We start from the raw sequence: 16,260 nt of genomic DNA, 5'->3' as shown, positions 1-16,260 counted from the left end.
TTGGTTTACTTTGAAGGGAGAGAGAGGGAAGAAGGGAGATAACAAAGGAGAGATGAGGGTTTGAAGGAGGAGAGGGAATTTTTATGTTCTCTGCATTCTAATTTAAACGAGATCCAAAACTAATTTAATGCTAAAAAGGGTAGTAAAGGTATTTCATCTTATTAATTAAATTAAAAAATATACAATTGTTGATTTTTGGGTTTATTTTGAGTATGTTTGTAAAGATTAAATGGTATAGGGTTTTGCAATAGAACTAGTGGAGAATTGGGTATTTAACTAAAAAAACTATAAAATTTAACCGAAAACTTGGTTATTAAGAAAAAAAATGGATTTAATAATGAGTGCCAACTAGGGGTGGGCATCAATCCTGCCGATCCGATTACACCGGCCGAACCGATTATATTGGTTTGGTTAGGTTTGATTTTGACCAAAGGAAAAGTCAACAGTTTGAAAAATCGATCCGAACCGGGTTGGTTTGGTTCAGTTGCGGTTTGAGCGATTTTTAAATTGTCCTAAACCAAACCGAACCGATATAACTCTATTTAATATTAATTTTATTTAATGTACATGTGTCAAACAACAATTGGTTAGTAGAATGGCATATTATGTACCATTTCACACCTAATTGGACTCCAAAACAAAACAAAACCAAGAAAACCCTCCACTACACTCACATTCGAAGCCTCTCTCTTCTCTGCAACTAAAACTCAAACCTCATCTGAAAAAAAAAACCCCCAAGCGAAGCCTCTCTCTTCCTTCTTCGAAAACCCAATTGTGCCTATTGTATCTTCCTCTTAATTCGCAGCTACAAATCGATGTCTGAGATACTCAGTGGGGCTTGGAGAAAATAGCTCATACCACTTCAATCCCACGCTCTTAAAACTAAGGTTTGTTTCAATTCTTGAATCATACCCAGTTTTTGTTTTTGTTTTGTTGTCTTACTCTGCTTTGTAAGATGTCAATTAATCAATTGGGTTTTGAAATTTCTAATTTGATTTGTATTAATCAATTATTTGTATTTATGAAAATATGGGATTGGGTATGTCAAGATATAGGAAGAGCTGAGAGAATTGAGTTATGGAAGAATAAATTATTTGTTTTTCATTGCACTAGTTTCCAAAAACTATTAATTTTTTATTATTAATACCTCACTTGCATGGTCCCTATGTTGTAGATTTTGTATTCAATCAGAGAGATGATTTCTGGAATGAGGCCATTAAACATGCTAATTGGCACCACCTCAATGTGGTAGCTTCTATGGTGTTGTGCTTGATGTGCCAGGAGGTTCTGTGTCAACAGTGACATAGTATATGGTTAATGGCTCTCTCAAAAATGCCTTGCAGAAGAATAAGAAGTAATGTGTTTGTTTGGCTTTTTGTTCTTTGCATTAATTTGATAAAATCAGAATCAATGTTGTAGTTGATTAGTTGGTATGTAATTTCCAATTGTATTAATCAATTGGGTATTGAAATTTGTCTATATTTGTATGAAAATATGGGATTGTATAGTACGTACAAGACCAACTGATATGACAAGCCTTTAGTGGTGTTTGTTTATGTAATCAACCAAAACATGACTACAGTTTTTGGTTGTTCATTTCTTGTTGATGAGACTGCAGCTACTCCATTCGTATTTTACTTCTATAAAGGACAAGAAGCTTGTATCTATTGTCACAGACAGGGATGACTCAATGTGGTTTTTGATTGATGAAGTTTTTCCCGGTGCACATCATTGTTTATGTTCATGGCACATCATGAGAAATGTGAACTCCAATGTGGATAACCCAGAAATTGTAAGGGAGTTCAACTATTATGTGCACGGTGGTTAGACAGTAGTGGCGTTCCAACAACATTAGCAATATATGATAGATACACATGATTTAAAAGGCAATTGGATCAAAATGATATACCACAAACGGAAAAGATGGGCTGAAGCTAATTGCTCGAGTCATTTTTTTGGTGCGAATACCACTACACAAAGTGTTGAGGGTATGCATAAGAACTCGAAGGATGGAATTGGTAGAGGTATGAAGTTAGTGAAGTGTATTCTGCAAATTGAAGATCCCTATTGAAGTTGAGAAATGAGAATGTGAAGGATGATTTTGATTCAAAGAATTCACACCCACTCCTTTTATACACCTCCAATTTCTATAGGAACATGCAACTTATATTTTTACCCATGACATTTACAAGTTGATAAGAAATGAGATAAATAAGAAACCAAAATTAATTCTGGTGCTACCCGTAAGCAATAATGATGAGCCCCGTGTTTACAAAATTTCCAAATTTGGAAGGCTGGATGAGAAATAGATTGTGATTTATTACCAGAAAGACCAACATCTTCAATGTTCATGCAATTATTTGAATCCGATGGAATTCTATGTTGTCATATGTTTGGAGTCAAGAAATGTGAGGTGCTTTAGACAACCTGCAAAACATGAAGATGTGAAGAAGAGAAGAATAAGAAGAAAGAGAAAAATCAGTAGAAGAGATACAATAATAGAGAAAGAGGTAGAAGAGAGAGAGAGAGAGAGAGAGAGAGAGAGAGAGGTGAAGAGAGAAATAAATAGGTGGAAAAGAGAGAAAAATGGGTATGGTTCACCAAAAAAGAAAAAGAAGTTGGGCCAGAGTTGTTATTAGCTGGGTATAAATTGGAATTAAGACATTTGGGTATTAATTGGCCTAAAATATTACTTGGAGTTACTAATGTAATTTGAATATTAATTAGGCTAACTAATAATTTTGGATATAAATAAATAAGTAAACTTAACATAACCAGTCCAATTAGGTTTATATCAGTTTTTTCAAGACAAGAATTGGGACGAGAACCAATCCAAAACGGTCCAGTTCGGGTTTTGAGCATAGGTTGACTTTTTTTGTCAATACGGTTTTTTCCCTTTTTTTGACTCAGTTCGACCCAATGCACCGGTTCAAATGTCCACCCGTAAGAGCAACACATATATATTTATCATGATTCCAAAGCAAGTCTATGACACTTTAGTTAGCAAACCACAAAATTAATTTGAGTAAAGAGCCCTAGATATGTGCTAAACCTATCAAACCAAACTCAAAATGAGGCTCTAAAACAAGATAACACAATCTGTAAGGTTGTATTGCAACATCACCTATACTTGCTTACAAATTCACCATCATTAATTCAAGTGCATAAGGGTTTAAAACTTAGGTATGTCACTCTGGAGAAGTGTTTGTTCCATAAAATTCCAGATTCATTCTACACTCATTTTATAGCCTAATTCAAGTCATTTATGAATCTATCAACATTGAAAATGTAACTGACATAGAATACTAGTCAGTGTCTCGGAAGAATCTAGAGAGACGACTGACACAATCTGTGAGAGAGAGAGAGAGAGAGAGAGAGAGTAGACTCAGAATATTGTATCATTGCATAAATTGATAATTTCATAGTAATTATCTATGAAATAATGAGTTGCTCCCTATCCTCTAATATCCTTCTAAAGTACTTAGAAACACTTTACATAGTGGTTTTAAAATAAAATAAAATATAAAAAAAAAAAGAGGCCATCAACTATGTGGCAACGTAGTGTTTTTATAATCTCTCTGTCTCTGTTGGATCAAATAATTCAGTGTGCACAAGCCATATGATCAAAGTGCATATACATTGTGAAAGCATATGTATTTTAAAATTTCTTTCTCCAAAAGTGGGTGCATCTTATGTTGCTTCACAATTAATTACAGCCACAAAAAGTAACAACATGGATGAGAGATATCGTAACACATGAAAGCATTGAGTTGATGACTGGAGCAATTGATTGAGGAAGGTGAGAGATGAGAAGGTAAAAGAATCCCATGCATTGCTGGTTGATCTTGATCTCAATTTCATTCTCCATTTTTGGACAAATCACTTTTACCAAGCAATATACGAAAAAAGAAAAGGAAATTAACTTGCTGACACCAACACCACAAGTTCACAACTAGCAAGATGGCCTTATCAATGAGTTGGTTTCCATCAAATATATATACATTTAAGGCAAGACTGTCAACCCTGTATTGAGTATATGATGTGCTTTCATTCAAGGAGTGCACATGCAACTGTGAATCTTCGATTTCAAATGTATGGACTTGGAAAAAAGTGAAGAGTTATGAATGGATGAAATTAGTTGGTACCAAATATATTCAATTCACCTAAAATCATAAGTGAAGTAGTCAATAAGAAACCATCATCTTTAGTTGATGAGTTCTTCCTCCTCTCTTTTATTTTTTTCTTTAGTCACAGGTTGCATGTCACATGTAGTTAATCTTTAATCTTAATCGTGTTTCATATTAAAAGAGAAAAGAAAACGGTCTAATGCGTGAAAAAAGAAAAGAAAGAACCATACGCGTGGTAAAATACATGTTCTTTATAATCAAAATATATTATACATGTACTTACAAAAGGTTGAATAGTACAAGTATATTTTCCATACATTAGTAAATACACACGGATATTTTTCGTATACAGTCCCCTACTTTTACTTTACTAAGCCATGAACACCAGAAATTTGCTCTCTCTTTTTTTTTTTTGGTATCTTTTTCTTTTTCTGGGTCTGAAGTAGTCACTTTCCCATGCATGTGCCCATTAGACGTACTTTCCAAATCCAGCAGGAATAAAACAAACGAATTCAAGACAAAGCAAAAATCCAAACTGAGCTTACGCACACAAGATCTAATACAGAAGTTACAGAAGAGCTTCTTCTCCTTAAAATCTCCATAACCAAACAGTTGTCGTATCCACAATTGAAGAACCAGAAAAAAGCTGTTCCTGAGAGCTCCTCAGTTGGAAACTGAAACTAAACACACTGCTTGTTCAATCTCTAATCTTCATCTTCATAACATTCCAGCTTATCATCCAAATAATGGGTAGAAAACCAACTAAGCCTTCACTGAAGATACCATCGTTTTTCAAGGTCCTGGTTGGTGACTTCTCTCAGCGTTTGGTAACATCCAGTCCTACCTCTCTATTGCTTTCACTTCTCCGTTTGCCAAAAAGAGTTTTGTTCTGTAAAAGCAGAGTTGTTTTTGGATTTATATATGAAACCCTGTAATTAAATGAAACTTACTGACTAATTCAACTGAAAGTTGCTGATCTTCTAGGTTTCTAACAGGATTTGTGTTATTTTTTAAATTTCTTTCTTCCATTTCTGTTTCTTTTTCTCTGATCTTGTTGGTTTTAAAAGGACTGCAATATTATGGCTTGCCTTTTTCCTTTTTTCTTTTTTTGCTTTCTTCCATTTCTGTTTTTTTGTCTCTGCAATATCATGGCTTGCCTTAGTTTTTTCTTTCTTTCTTCCAGATCTGTTTCTTTTTTCTCTGATCTTTTTGGTTTTTAAAACGACTGCTGCATATCATGGATTGCCTTTTTTGTTTCTTCCATTTCTGTTTCTTTTTTCTCTGTTCTTTTTGCTTTAGAATGAATGCAATTTCATCGATTGTTTAACTGATTGTGGTTTGGCCCTTTTGTTGATCTCATAGCCTAAAATTTCTGTTCAAGATGTACCGATGTCCACAGTAGCATGGTTTTAATTATTTATGCTATGTTTATGCTAGAGTTTTATTGAATTTTGTAGTGTATACCACCTGCATTTATGGACCACGTCAATGGACGATTGCCTCCCAAATGTACTCTTAGAGATCCTCGTGGAGACTGTTGGACAGTGGGTTTGGAAGTGAGAGGGGATAGATTTTTCTTCCATGAGGGTTGGCAGCGTTTTGTGAAGGACCATTCTTTGGAAATTGCAAATGTTTTGGTTTTTGATTATGATGGCAAGTCCAAGTTTGATGTCGAACTGTATGATCCAATTGGCTCTGAGAAGGAGTTAGAACCAGCCAAGAAGAGAAAGGGAAATCAAGCTCGAGTAAAGGAGGTGATCATTGAGCTTGACACTGAAGAACCTGACGAAGACAGTGAAGAAGATGCTCGTATGTCGAACATAAGGAAGCGTAAGTTGTATATTATTTTATTTCTTTAAAGCTTGGGGATTTTTGTATGTGCTAGTTTTCTTTATAGGCTCTTTTTAGATCATGCTTTGTTTGGAAATGTATAGGCAAGTCTCTCAAGTCTGGAAAGAGGATTGCAAGAACTGATGGTGGGAAAGAAACATCAAATGCACCTATTCTGTTCAGATCGAAGCATCTATGCTTCATTCGAGCTATGAAGAAGAACCGCTATCGCTTGGTGAGTACTTTCATCACCCCAATCCATAATCCAATTCTGTTACTGAAAGGAAAAATGGTAAAAGAACTCTTCAGAAAACCTTTTGATGGACTGAAAAATGTCCAACTCAAGTGGCTGAGCATTTTCTTTCCCTTCAATGTTGTTCATATTTGCAGAATATCCCAAAGGAGCTGGCTGTGGCTAAAGGTCTCATTAGAAAGACGAGTGTAAGGGTTGAAGACCCAAATGGGATATCATGGGATGTTAAGCTAAGGCTTGATGAAAAAGAACATAACGGTGGTCGTTTGCTCATGACAAAAGGGTGGTCAGAATGTTGTCAAGCAAACAACATTTCACTTGGGGACACAATGGTTTTTGAGCTTGTCAACGTCATGCGCGGTGGAATGAAAATGCATATTTTCCGAGGAAATAGTTATGTTGTATTGGATGCCTCTTGTGTCAAATATTAGGGCTACATAGTTGAGAACCTGGCATTGCAGTGATGAGTAAACTATTAGTTGTTGCAGATCTCAGTTGTAAGAAATGTTTTATGGTAAGATATGTGTGAGTGATCAGCAGATTTCAGTTGTTGCAGTCCTTGTTTTTGCAAGGTTAATACTAATCCATGTTTAATTATGATATTGACTGTATGTTGCTACAGTTTAACTATTTCTTTTGCCTAACATTTATCTAGATTGTTGCCAAGTTTACATCCTCTAGCCACACCTGAAAAAGAAGAACAAAGTTGAAATGTGAGTGATCTCAACCTGAAAAGACACCTTCAACTGAATCAACAATTTGTTGGAAAAACAATAATCAGTGACTATTTAAAATAATTATATAAATAATTTTAAATCTGAAAATGCCCCAAGGTCCATCTTTTTGACTATTAAATAATATATAATTTTATATAATATTCAAAGCTCAAATCGTTTTTTGAAGCCCAATTTGCTTCCACTTGGCCCACTTCCATTTACTAAGTGTGGGACTTTCACACTTATAAAGATCTCACTCTTTCTACTTTCTATCAATGTGGGACAAAAGTTCTTGAATTTCATTCAAACTTCCAACACAATTAATAGAGAACTTGAAGGAGTAGAACAAAATGGTATTGTGTCACAGAGTCGTTGTTATGCTGTGAGACTATTCATCTAATGTATGTATGACAAGAGAACATTATTCGAGATTCGGGATAAAAGTATAAAATTTTGAAGGATGTCCATTTACCATTCCATTGTTGCAGAGGGAAGTGCCAGTTTTAAGCTTGCGACTATATAATCGAGAGATTCGAATAAAAATCTTTCCCATGTATGCTCAAAAGTCTTTGTACAATTAACATTGAAGGCCAACATAAGAACAGATAGCCATAGAGAAATTGAGGCTGCAAGTGGATCTCCCAAGAAGAAACCAAGAGCTGTCCAATGTACCAAACCATATGTGATGCCAATATGAAGACCATTGGCATGACATATACAGATTGTGTCTGAAGAAACTCAAGATGTTTTGAAAAAGAGATTTCAAAAAGAGAGCTGCACATTTCCAAATTTGAACCAGATTATATGACCTGAATAGGGGTTATTTTGAAATTATTTGAAAGATTATGCAGCCTTTTTTAAAATTATAATAAATATAGAGTCAAAATCTAATGTTCAAAACTTGGCCAAATCACACCCAGCCTCTTCTCTCTCTCGAGGAGAGATGAAAGGCCAGGTTTTCCCATTTGAAAATAAACGGCGGCACGAACCAACTCAGAGAACCAGAAGAAGAAAGAAAAAATAATGTCGAACGGACTTCTTCTTCTCCACTGAAAGCTGTGCTGCTGCATCTGCTCCATTCCACCAGGTTTTTTATTTTATTTTAAAATCATAACTTACGTTACCTTGTTGCTCCTTCACTCTTAAGCTCGAATATAAAATTTTATATTTTTATTATTTGATCGTTTGGGCATATTTTCAGTCATATTTGAATTTCACTTACGGTATTATTTAATAATCTTTGAATAATTGGTATTTTATTGATGTGGGCAGTGCAATTTTGTGCCGAACAATGCTAGTTCGGTTTATTCTATCTCGGAAATACTGCACTAGTATTGCAATTTCCTCCAATTCTCAAATTGCTCGGTATGCTCGGCTTGGCCAAATTGAGAAAGCCCGAAGGGTGTTTGATCAAATGCCTGACAAAACTATTGTGTCTTGGAACTCAATAGTTGCAGGTTACTTCCAAAGTAATCAGCCAGGAGAAGCCCGAAAACTGTTTGATAGAATGCTGGAGAAGAATACGGTTTCTTGGAACGGTTTGATATCCGGTTATGTCAAGAATGGCATGATTATTGAGGCTAGGAAAGTGTTTGATTCGATGCCCGAAAGGAATGTTGTATCGTGGACTTCGATGGTTAGAGGGTACGTTCAAGAGGGTAGGATTTCAGAGGCTGAATCACTCTTTTGGCAGATGCCTGAAAGGAATGTTGTTTCATGGACAGTGATGTTAGGTGGCCTGATTCAAGAGGGTCGGATTGATGAGGCTCGTAGGCTTTATGATAAGATGCCTGAGAAGGATGTGGTGACAAGGACTAATATGATTGGTGGGTATTTTCAAGTTGGCCGTTTGGCAGAAGCACGTGAGATTTTTGATGAGATGCCGCGAAGGAATGTTGTTTCCTGGACTACGATGGTATCTGGGTATGTGCATAACAACCAGGTGGATATTGCTAGAAAGCTTTTTGAAGTGATGCCGGAGAAAAATGAGGTTTCATGGACGGCAATGCTAATAGGTTACACTCAGTGTGGACGGATTGAAGAGGCTTCAGAGCTTTTTCATGCCATGCCAGATAAGTCAGTTGTTGCTTGTAATGCAATAATACTTGGGTATGGCCAAAATGGAGAGGTAGCTAAAGCAAGGGAAGTTTTTGATAATATGAGAGAGAGGGATGATCGGACATGGAGTGCGATGATTAAAGTTTATGAACGGAAAGGTTTTGAATTGGAAGCACTTGACTTGTTTACTTTGATGCAAAGAGAAAGTGTTAGGCCGAATTTCCCTTCTTTGATAAGCGTTCTATCTGTTTGTGGCAGCTTGGCCAGCCTTGATTATGGTAGACAAATTCATGCCCAGTTGGTGAGAAACCAATTTGATCATGATGTATATGTTGCCTCAGTTTTGATGACAATGTATGTTAAATGTGGTAACCTTGTGAAGGCAAACCAGGTGTTTAACAGGTTTGCTGCGAAGGATATAGTTATGTGGAATTCAATGATCACCGGTTATGCCCAACATGGTTTAGGAGAGAAAGCTTTACAAGTTTTCCAAGAGATGTGCTCCTTGGGTATATCACCAGATGAGATCACCTTTATTGGAGTTCTTTCAGCATGTAGCTATAGTGGGAAGGTAGAAAAAGGTCTTGAAATTTTTGAGACAATGAAATCAAAGTACCAGGTGGAGCCAAGAACTGAACATTATGCTTGTATGGTTGATCTGCTTGGTCGAGCAGGAAAGGTAAAGGATGCAATGGATGTAATTAAGAAAATGCCAGTTGAAGCAGATGCCATTGTTTGGGGTGCCTTATTAGGTGCATGCAGACAACACATGAAATTGGATTTGGCAGAAGTTGCAGCAAAGAAACTTACAGAACTTGAGCCCAACAAAGCAGGGCCTTATGTCTTGCTATCAAATATTTATGCATCACAGGGTAGATGGCATGATGTTGCAGAGCTGAGGAAAAACATGAGAACAAGAAGCGTTAGCAAGTCACCTGGCTGTAGCTGGATTGAGGTGGAGAAAAATGTTCATATGTTTACTGGGGGAGAGAGCACGGGACACCCGGACCATGTGATGATCATGAGAATGTTAGAGAAACTAGGTGTATTGTTAAGAGAAGCTGGTTACTGCCCTGATGCCAGCTTTGTATTGCATGATGTGGAGGAAGAAGAAAAGGCACACAGCTTGGGTTATCACAGTGAGAAACTGGCCATAGCATATGGACTCTTGAAGGTACCCCAAGGGATGCCCATTCGGGTGATGAAGAATCTTCGCGTTTGTGGTGATTGCCATTCTGCAATTAAATTAATATCCAAAGTTATGGGAAGAGAGGTCATATTGAGGGATGCTAACAGATTTCATCATTTTAAGGATGGCTTGTGTTCTTGCAGAGACTATTGGTGATAGCAATGGGGATAGATCCTAGGACAGACTTGTTTTGAGACAGGAATCATGCCTAGCAGAGTTAATTGGTTAAATTTGTTTTTAGACTGAAAAACTTGACCATGGCAGGCAGACAATTATACTTCAAAATTGATGATACTATATTATGCCATGAGGAGAACTTGCTAAAAATTGTGTTGGTATATGGTTTTCAAATCAATCGAGGAATTTGAGGTTCAAATATGGTCTATCCTCAAGGAAACACTATTTAGATGCTCCTTATGGCCCAATTTTATTGCATGGTCCTCCAAATTATACAATTGATAACTTAGTCTGAGGCCTACCATGAGGGGTCTGGATTTGAAACAGTTATGAAGTGCTTTTCAGTGTATGGTCATGTGAGAAAGGCATGGGATGATTGCTTATATAGGTGAGACTCATATTCATCTGCTGCATTACTAGCAAATTATCTTATGGTTAGGTATGTTTTCCAACCCGAGTTTATAATATTATATTTTGTTACTTTTTCTTGTATAAGCTGCTAACATATTGTGGCACATTTGCAGTTGACTGTATAATTCATGGCTGGAACATGACATGATACACAAGGAGTTGAGCTGAGGAGGGTGGAATATAAAGCTTTTGTTGCAATGAAGTTCATTCAAGAAGAGGTCATCTTTTAACTAATTTTAAATTTCCCCCAGTTCCTAACGTACTATGATTTGCTTATTAATTTGTTGTTATCAAAACCTCTAGTTTCCTTTAGGCCCTGCTATCCACCATCAAGTTTGTGAGGTGTGTGCATGCATGAACTAGTAAAAGATTTGAATAGGGTTATTCACAATTGTTGTGAGATTCTTTTGGATTTTTCTCTCTTCTTAGTGGAAAATCTGTTAATGATTGCTTGCTACATCGGTTGTTGCCAACATGATTTTGTCTTCTAGAGCATCTGGCACTACATAATGTTGCAGACTTTGTTCTTTTTGTGCTTTGTTGTTTCTTGCTTTATAAGAATTTCTATTCTTCGTACTGAATATAACGATCAAATTCGGGAGAGCTTCACTGAAAATTGGGTAGGTACTCTTCTTTATTCGAACTTTCAAGTCCTACTTTCATGACTAGATTTTCGTCACTTATCTTCAGGAATTGCCTCACAGAGACGGACCTTCAGAAAGGATACCGAAATGACTTCTCATGACTATCCCCGAACAGGTGCATAAATTGTTGTAGATCATGTTTAGTTCTTGCTGTTTGTCTTCTACCTAATCTTTACAATACAATTGGGATGTAGGAACTTGCAGAAGTAGTGTAAATTTAATTTTCTACATTTGAGACATAGAATGATGTAAGAACTTACCTCCTCCATTTATCATACTACAACTGTTTAGATTCAGAGGACACGAAAAAAATTGCAGTTTTTTAAACGCAATTTGCACTTTGGATCGTTCTCCTTTCAACTGTTGACATATCTATTTGTCTTTTCATATGATTGACAGACCAAAAATTTGTTCAGTCCAAAAGCAAAAAGCAAAAATAATTAGCAAGAAACAATTTAGTCAAGAATCATGATGGCCAAGTGTTGCCTGCACGCATAATTTGCCAATAGATATGCTTGACTGACAACTTTTATATCAATTCAAAGAAAGAGTGAGAACCACTAGAATTGCATCTTTAAACAGACACAATGTAAGACGTAAAAAGTTAAAAAAGTTACAACCGTTACTCGTGGAAAGAAAGAAAGGGAAGCTCACAACAAAGTTTTGCTAGAGGAGGAATGTTTCAATGCTAGTTTTAAGATTTTAGGGGGACCAACTCCCGACTCAATACTACAAATATTGATATTGTCCTCAACTTAACCACATGCATATTCGGTAGGTGTAAGGTTTTATACAAAAAGTTTCAATACTATTAGTAGCGAAATCACTTATTATACGTTGTACTTTATTTTATCAAGTTTCCAATGTAGAACTTCATATTCTTAGAAATTTTTAAATGCTTGAAAGTAGATAATAAGTTTCATTATTTTGTCGCAAAGTGATAGGCCATCCAAGAAATTATTTGCAATGCATAGCAACTTTGAAAGGGAGATTTTATTGAAGATCTTCTTTGTTCGAACTCGAAGAGAGATCGTTCTTTTTGGCCTTCTTTTTACTAAACAACTAATAACTTAAGTGCATGTAGCAACCATTTAGGTGACAATATGTCCAATGTCGTGACACGTCGGTGATATATCATTTTGATAATTGCTAAATCATTGGGCAACACTCAATGGTCCAAGTTTGTTGTCACATACTGAACACAAAATGCTTTATACTGATCTTTTGTGTATTTCTTTTTTCAAATAGTCTAAATTACTTTAAATTAATCTAATTTACGAGAAAGACTCGAATTTAAGTACAACAGAGTGAGCTTACTGCTCTAAACAACTTACCTAACCCACGTCTGCTTTATCTTCTGCTTTTAGATCTAGTGTGGCATTTTATTAACATAAGTTCTTTCATTTGTTGTGGTTAGATAAGTAAGAGGCCAATCAGGCCAACTCAAACTAATCTAATTATGTGTTATGCAACCATCTTTTGGTTGGTTCTTAAATACAATTTTTTCTTTCAAATAATAATAAACAGTAAACAAATTACCATTGCATTTCATAGGTGGAAGATACACGAAATTATGCTTAGAAAATTATATGTATTACAACAATAAACACTAACTCCTGACCAAGAATAAGAAAACTGTACAAGATCCAGAAGCTTCTTTCACCACTATAACAGATCCATCCCAAAATTCCAGCACACTTAAAGCACTCAAAAATAACCATCAATCACAAGCACTCAAAATCCCTAATTTATAATTTTCTCTTAATGCCACTCTTCATTGCCCAATTCCATCATATTGAGGTGCCTTCATTCAAAAGGAAAAGGCCCTTATACGATTGTGGGACATTTATTTTGCCTAATAAATTTTTTTTTTTTTTTTTGGGGGTATGGCATATGGAAAATGGTAATTTAAGGCTTAGAAGAAGGACTTTTTTGCAGGTGCTCTTCCAACAGCTCTCATTAAATTGGCTATTTCAAGAACTCTTGCCACTTTTGTTCCCCTTTTAGCCTCAGCTGACGCCTTCCTCTCCTCTGCTTTTCTATGAGCTTTGGCAATATCATTCTGCATCTTTTCCAGGGCCCTTGCTCTTTTCTCCTCCAACTTCCTCTGCACAAATTAGACGAGCACAAAAATTTATAAGATAATAGTTTCACCCAAAGAAAGTATGTCATAACATTATGATGAGAGATAACAATTTCATCAAAATTCTGATTATTTGTTTGACCAAAAACATGCTCAAAAAATATTGGATGGCAAATAGTATGCAATCAATGAAAAAGAAAGTTGCAAACCATCCTAATCTCAACTAGTCAGAGAAACCATCATGAGCAAAATTTCCAACATGGATAATTAGGAAATAATTAACCCACATGCAGAATAATAATAGCACTTTCATCAAGATTAATTATGCCCACATACCTCAACTTTCTTCATCCAAGAAGAAGCTTTCTGAACCTGCTCACTTTCCCAACCATTAATGATAGCATCCTCCCTCTTAAACCTGTTATTAAGCTTGGCAATCTTGTTGTTTTGCCAAGCTGATATCTTCGTCTCCACCTCTTCTTTCTTCACCCTATGCACAGAAACCACCTGATCACCTCCTTGATGACCTTGAGTCCCAGCAATGCCTGATGAAGACCCAACTGCATAATTCCTAGCCCCAGCTTCTCTTGGAGAAGCAATTGGCTCTGATGGGTTGTAATTATCTGGTACTATAGCCAAAGGGTTAAGTTCCTCCTCAGGCATATTGTCCTCCTCTCCAATCCTGCCCAAGTTATTGTTCCCATGATTTGTAGCACTATCATTATCATTGGTACTATTATTAGTCCCAATAGCTGATCCTGCAACCACTAGAGCACTGAACTCTCTACTTATGCTACTGAAATTTTCACTTGGAGCACCTTCTGAGCTAGCCATGGACAAAGATGATGATCTATGGCTACTAGTCTCCCAAGCTTCCCTTCTTCGGCCGCGATTAGCCAGCTGTGGCGGTGCGTGAGGTGGTGTCAAGGCGTGGATGTCCCTGATGATTTGCTCATCTTCACCATGATCATCATGATCTTGTATTCCTTGGCTTGTGCTAGCCCTTTGATCATTCATAGCAGAGTGTTTGTCAAGTGTTTTAGAAAATGAAATGGGGTTGTGACCAAGAGAGTGAAGGGCTTTAAGTTAAGACTTGTACAAGGGTCTTGACTGTTGACAATTGTTCAAAGAGAAATTTAAGCCACACACATGGAAATAGAAGTAGGATTGAAAATGAGGCTTCAAGTGAAAGCCCATAATGTAAATAGGCCAAGGGATGCTAATTATCCAAATGGGGTAAAAAAAAAAAGGGGCTTTGAGTTTAGAGTATCTTTTTAGGATATGTTAAAATTTTATTTATCTAAAGACCCTTTAGTTTGTCTTATTCTTTTATTGCCACACCTTGTATAGATTCTTTTAATTCACACCCTTACTTCCCTACCTTCATTGATTCCCATCAAATGTATGCTTGGGGTGTGATATCTTTATTAGTTTTGAATTAATTATAACATTCTCATACAACTTTCAAAAAGTTAATCCACCATGCATAATGGAATAGTCACTCAAATTATTATTAATCTACCCTACCTCTAGCATCTAGAGCCAAAAAAAAATTACTAGATAAGGGGATTTGAAGGGTGTGGGGGCCAGTCTATATACACTCCTATGCTAAGAGACAAGACCCTACTCCCACCTTTAATAAGTATGTAGTTTATTCCAAAATGGTTGATAATCAACTATTGAAAATCATCTCCTTTTTTGGTTGAGAGATGAAAGAAAATTGGATTGGCTCATGCATATTAGCATGAAATTGTGTTTACATTTCCTAGAACTTAGTATAGGTTTGGAAGTGTCATTTAGCTGTAGGGTTAGAGAAAAATTGATGTCTCAGATTTCCAAAAACTACAAGATTGAAACAGCTCAGTAATCCCTGAATACCAGTATTGTGACTTAACACGTATGAGGCACATGATCTGAAGGGTAAGACATGTCATTTTTCATGCACTCATGAAAAGAATATTTTTGTGTAGTCTGATATGATTTTATTTTCTTGATTTTTAATCAATTAGAATCCCTTTAGGAGTGCATCTCATTTGGGCAATTTTTGCCCAAATCAATTTGATTATCTTGCTTTCATGTTTTAACATCCCCTTAATTTTCTAACATGTTTTGGTTGCTTAGAAATCATTTTTTCAATTATATCCTAATATCAAGGAGTCAAGATGCTATTAATAGTTTATCTAAACATAGAAGGATTCCTTTGATATTGTGATTGGTCAAAATCTTCTTTCTTGAGCATCTCCTTTCATGAGTGCTTGGTTTACACATGATTTGCATTTAGAATAAGACATATTCTATTGTGATTTTTTTCTAGCCTTGAAGAATGGAAACTTAGTATGTAAATTTCTTCCTATGAAGAAAACCTCTATAAAAACAAGGTTTTGTGTTTTCCTGTAGATAGCTTTTTCAACAATAGTTTTGTGTGCTTAAACGTTTAAGAAAGCTATGTTTTTTATTTGAGATAAATCCTCAAGTGTTCCATGTTTACTTAGTGATTTATCAAACACTTCATTATTCATATTGCATTCATTTGCATAATTCAGTGACTCATACAGTTGAAGGCACCAAAACCGTGGTGGCGGTTTTTCTCCTATGAGCTTGAATCGATTGTGACCAGTATCGGGTTCAACATAAGGAGAGTTGGAAGGTCATCTCGCGACAAAAGTTGAATTACAAAGAAGTCGGTAAACATTATCTAGAATGTGTCTAGGATAAGTGTGTGAGTACTTCTTGTAATCATCGTTCTGTAGTGGATTTGTTTTGGACTGAGGA

The 16,260-nt window shown here is 36.0% G+C and overlaps 3 protein-coding genes and 1 long non-coding RNA gene across 5 annotated transcripts; 3 read left to right on the top strand and 1 right to left on the bottom strand.

Moving 5' to 3' along the window:
* The first annotated feature begins 590 nt into the window (after nt 1-590).
* Nucleotides 591-1,665, top strand: LOC148914761 (uncharacterized). Its single transcript, XR_016122502.1, has 2 exons — nt 591-887; nt 1,175-1,665. It is a non-coding gene; the product is annotated as an uncharacterized LOC148914761 (long non-coding RNA).
* Nucleotides 1,666-4,659: 2,994 nt separating this feature from the next.
* Nucleotides 4,660-6,840, top strand: LOC103339378 (putative B3 domain-containing protein At5g66980). The gene is made up of 4 exons (XM_008242661.2): nt 4,660-4,954; nt 5,585-5,957; nt 6,062-6,192; nt 6,348-6,840. Exons 1-4 carry the CDS (start codon nt 4,874-4,876, stop codon nt 6,639-6,641), a joined length of 879 nt encoding a protein of 292 aa, XP_008240883.2. The 5' UTR covers nt 4,660-4,873; the 3' UTR covers nt 6,642-6,840.
* A 705-nt stretch (nt 6,841-7,545) lies between these two features.
* LOC103339469 (pentatricopeptide repeat-containing protein At1g56690, mitochondrial-like) lies at nt 7,546-11,732 on the top strand. 2 transcript variants are annotated; one of them, XM_089043415.1, is made up of 4 exons: nt 7,546-8,013; nt 8,199-10,738; nt 10,875-10,979; nt 11,452-11,732. In XM_089043415.1, the coding sequence occupies exon 2, from the start codon at nt 8,218-8,220 to the stop codon at nt 10,327-10,329; it is 2,112 nt and encodes a 703-aa protein (XP_088899541.1). In that variant the 5' UTR covers nt 7,546-8,013; nt 8,199-8,217; the 3' UTR covers nt 10,330-10,738; nt 10,875-10,979; nt 11,452-11,732. The 2 variants fall into 2 exon arrangements, with proteins under 2 accessions (XP_088899541.1, XP_008240989.2); XM_008242767.3 differs by having other exon boundaries at nt 8,199-10,789.
* Nucleotides 11,733-12,925: 1,193 nt separating this feature from the next.
* Nucleotides 12,926-14,642, bottom strand: LOC103339377 (remorin 4.1). The gene is made up of 2 exons (XM_008242660.3): nt 13,825-14,642; nt 12,926-13,512 (listed from the first exon to the last, which is right to left on the bottom strand). The coding sequence occupies exons 1-2, from the start codon at nt 14,503-14,505 to the stop codon at nt 13,321-13,323; spliced, it is 873 nt and encodes a 290-aa protein (XP_008240882.1). The 5' UTR covers nt 14,506-14,642; the 3' UTR covers nt 12,926-13,320.
* Between the last annotated feature and the right edge of the window lie 1,618 nt (nt 14,643-16,260).

The sequence above is a fragment of the Prunus mume genome, linkage group LG8, assembly GCF_029339155.1.
Source record: "Prunus mume cultivar Tortuosa linkage group LG8, ASM2933915v1, whole genome shotgun sequence".
Lineage (NCBI taxonomy): Eukaryota > Viridiplantae > Streptophyta > Magnoliopsida > Rosales > Rosaceae > Prunus > Prunus mume.
The sequence above is the reverse complement of the archived record's forward strand: the minus strand, read 5'-3'. Positions and strand labels throughout refer to the sequence as shown.

Coding starts and splice junctions, on each gene's coding strand:
- LOC103339377 (XM_008242660.3), bottom strand. CDS start 14,505: ATGAATGATCAAAGGGCTAGCACAAGCCAAGGAATACAAGATCATGAT. Junction 13,513..13,824: donor CTTGGATGAAGAAAGTTGAG/GTATGTGGGCAT, acceptor TAATTTGTGCAG/AGGAAGTTGGAGGAGAAAAG.
- LOC103339469 (XM_089043415.1), top strand. CDS start 8,218: ATGCTAGTTCGGTTTATTCTATCTCGGAAATACTGCACTAGTATTGCA.
- LOC103339378 (XM_008242661.2), top strand. CDS start 4,874: ATGGGTAGAAAACCAACTAAGCCTTCACTGAAGATACCATCGTTTTTC. Junction 5,958..6,061: donor TATGTCGAACATAAGGAAGC/GTAAGTTGTATA, acceptor GGAAATGTATAG/GCAAGTCTCTCAAGTCTGGA. Junction 6,193..6,347: donor AGAAGAACCGCTATCGCTTG/GTGAGTACTTTC, acceptor TCATATTTGCAG/AATATCCCAAAGGAGCTGGC.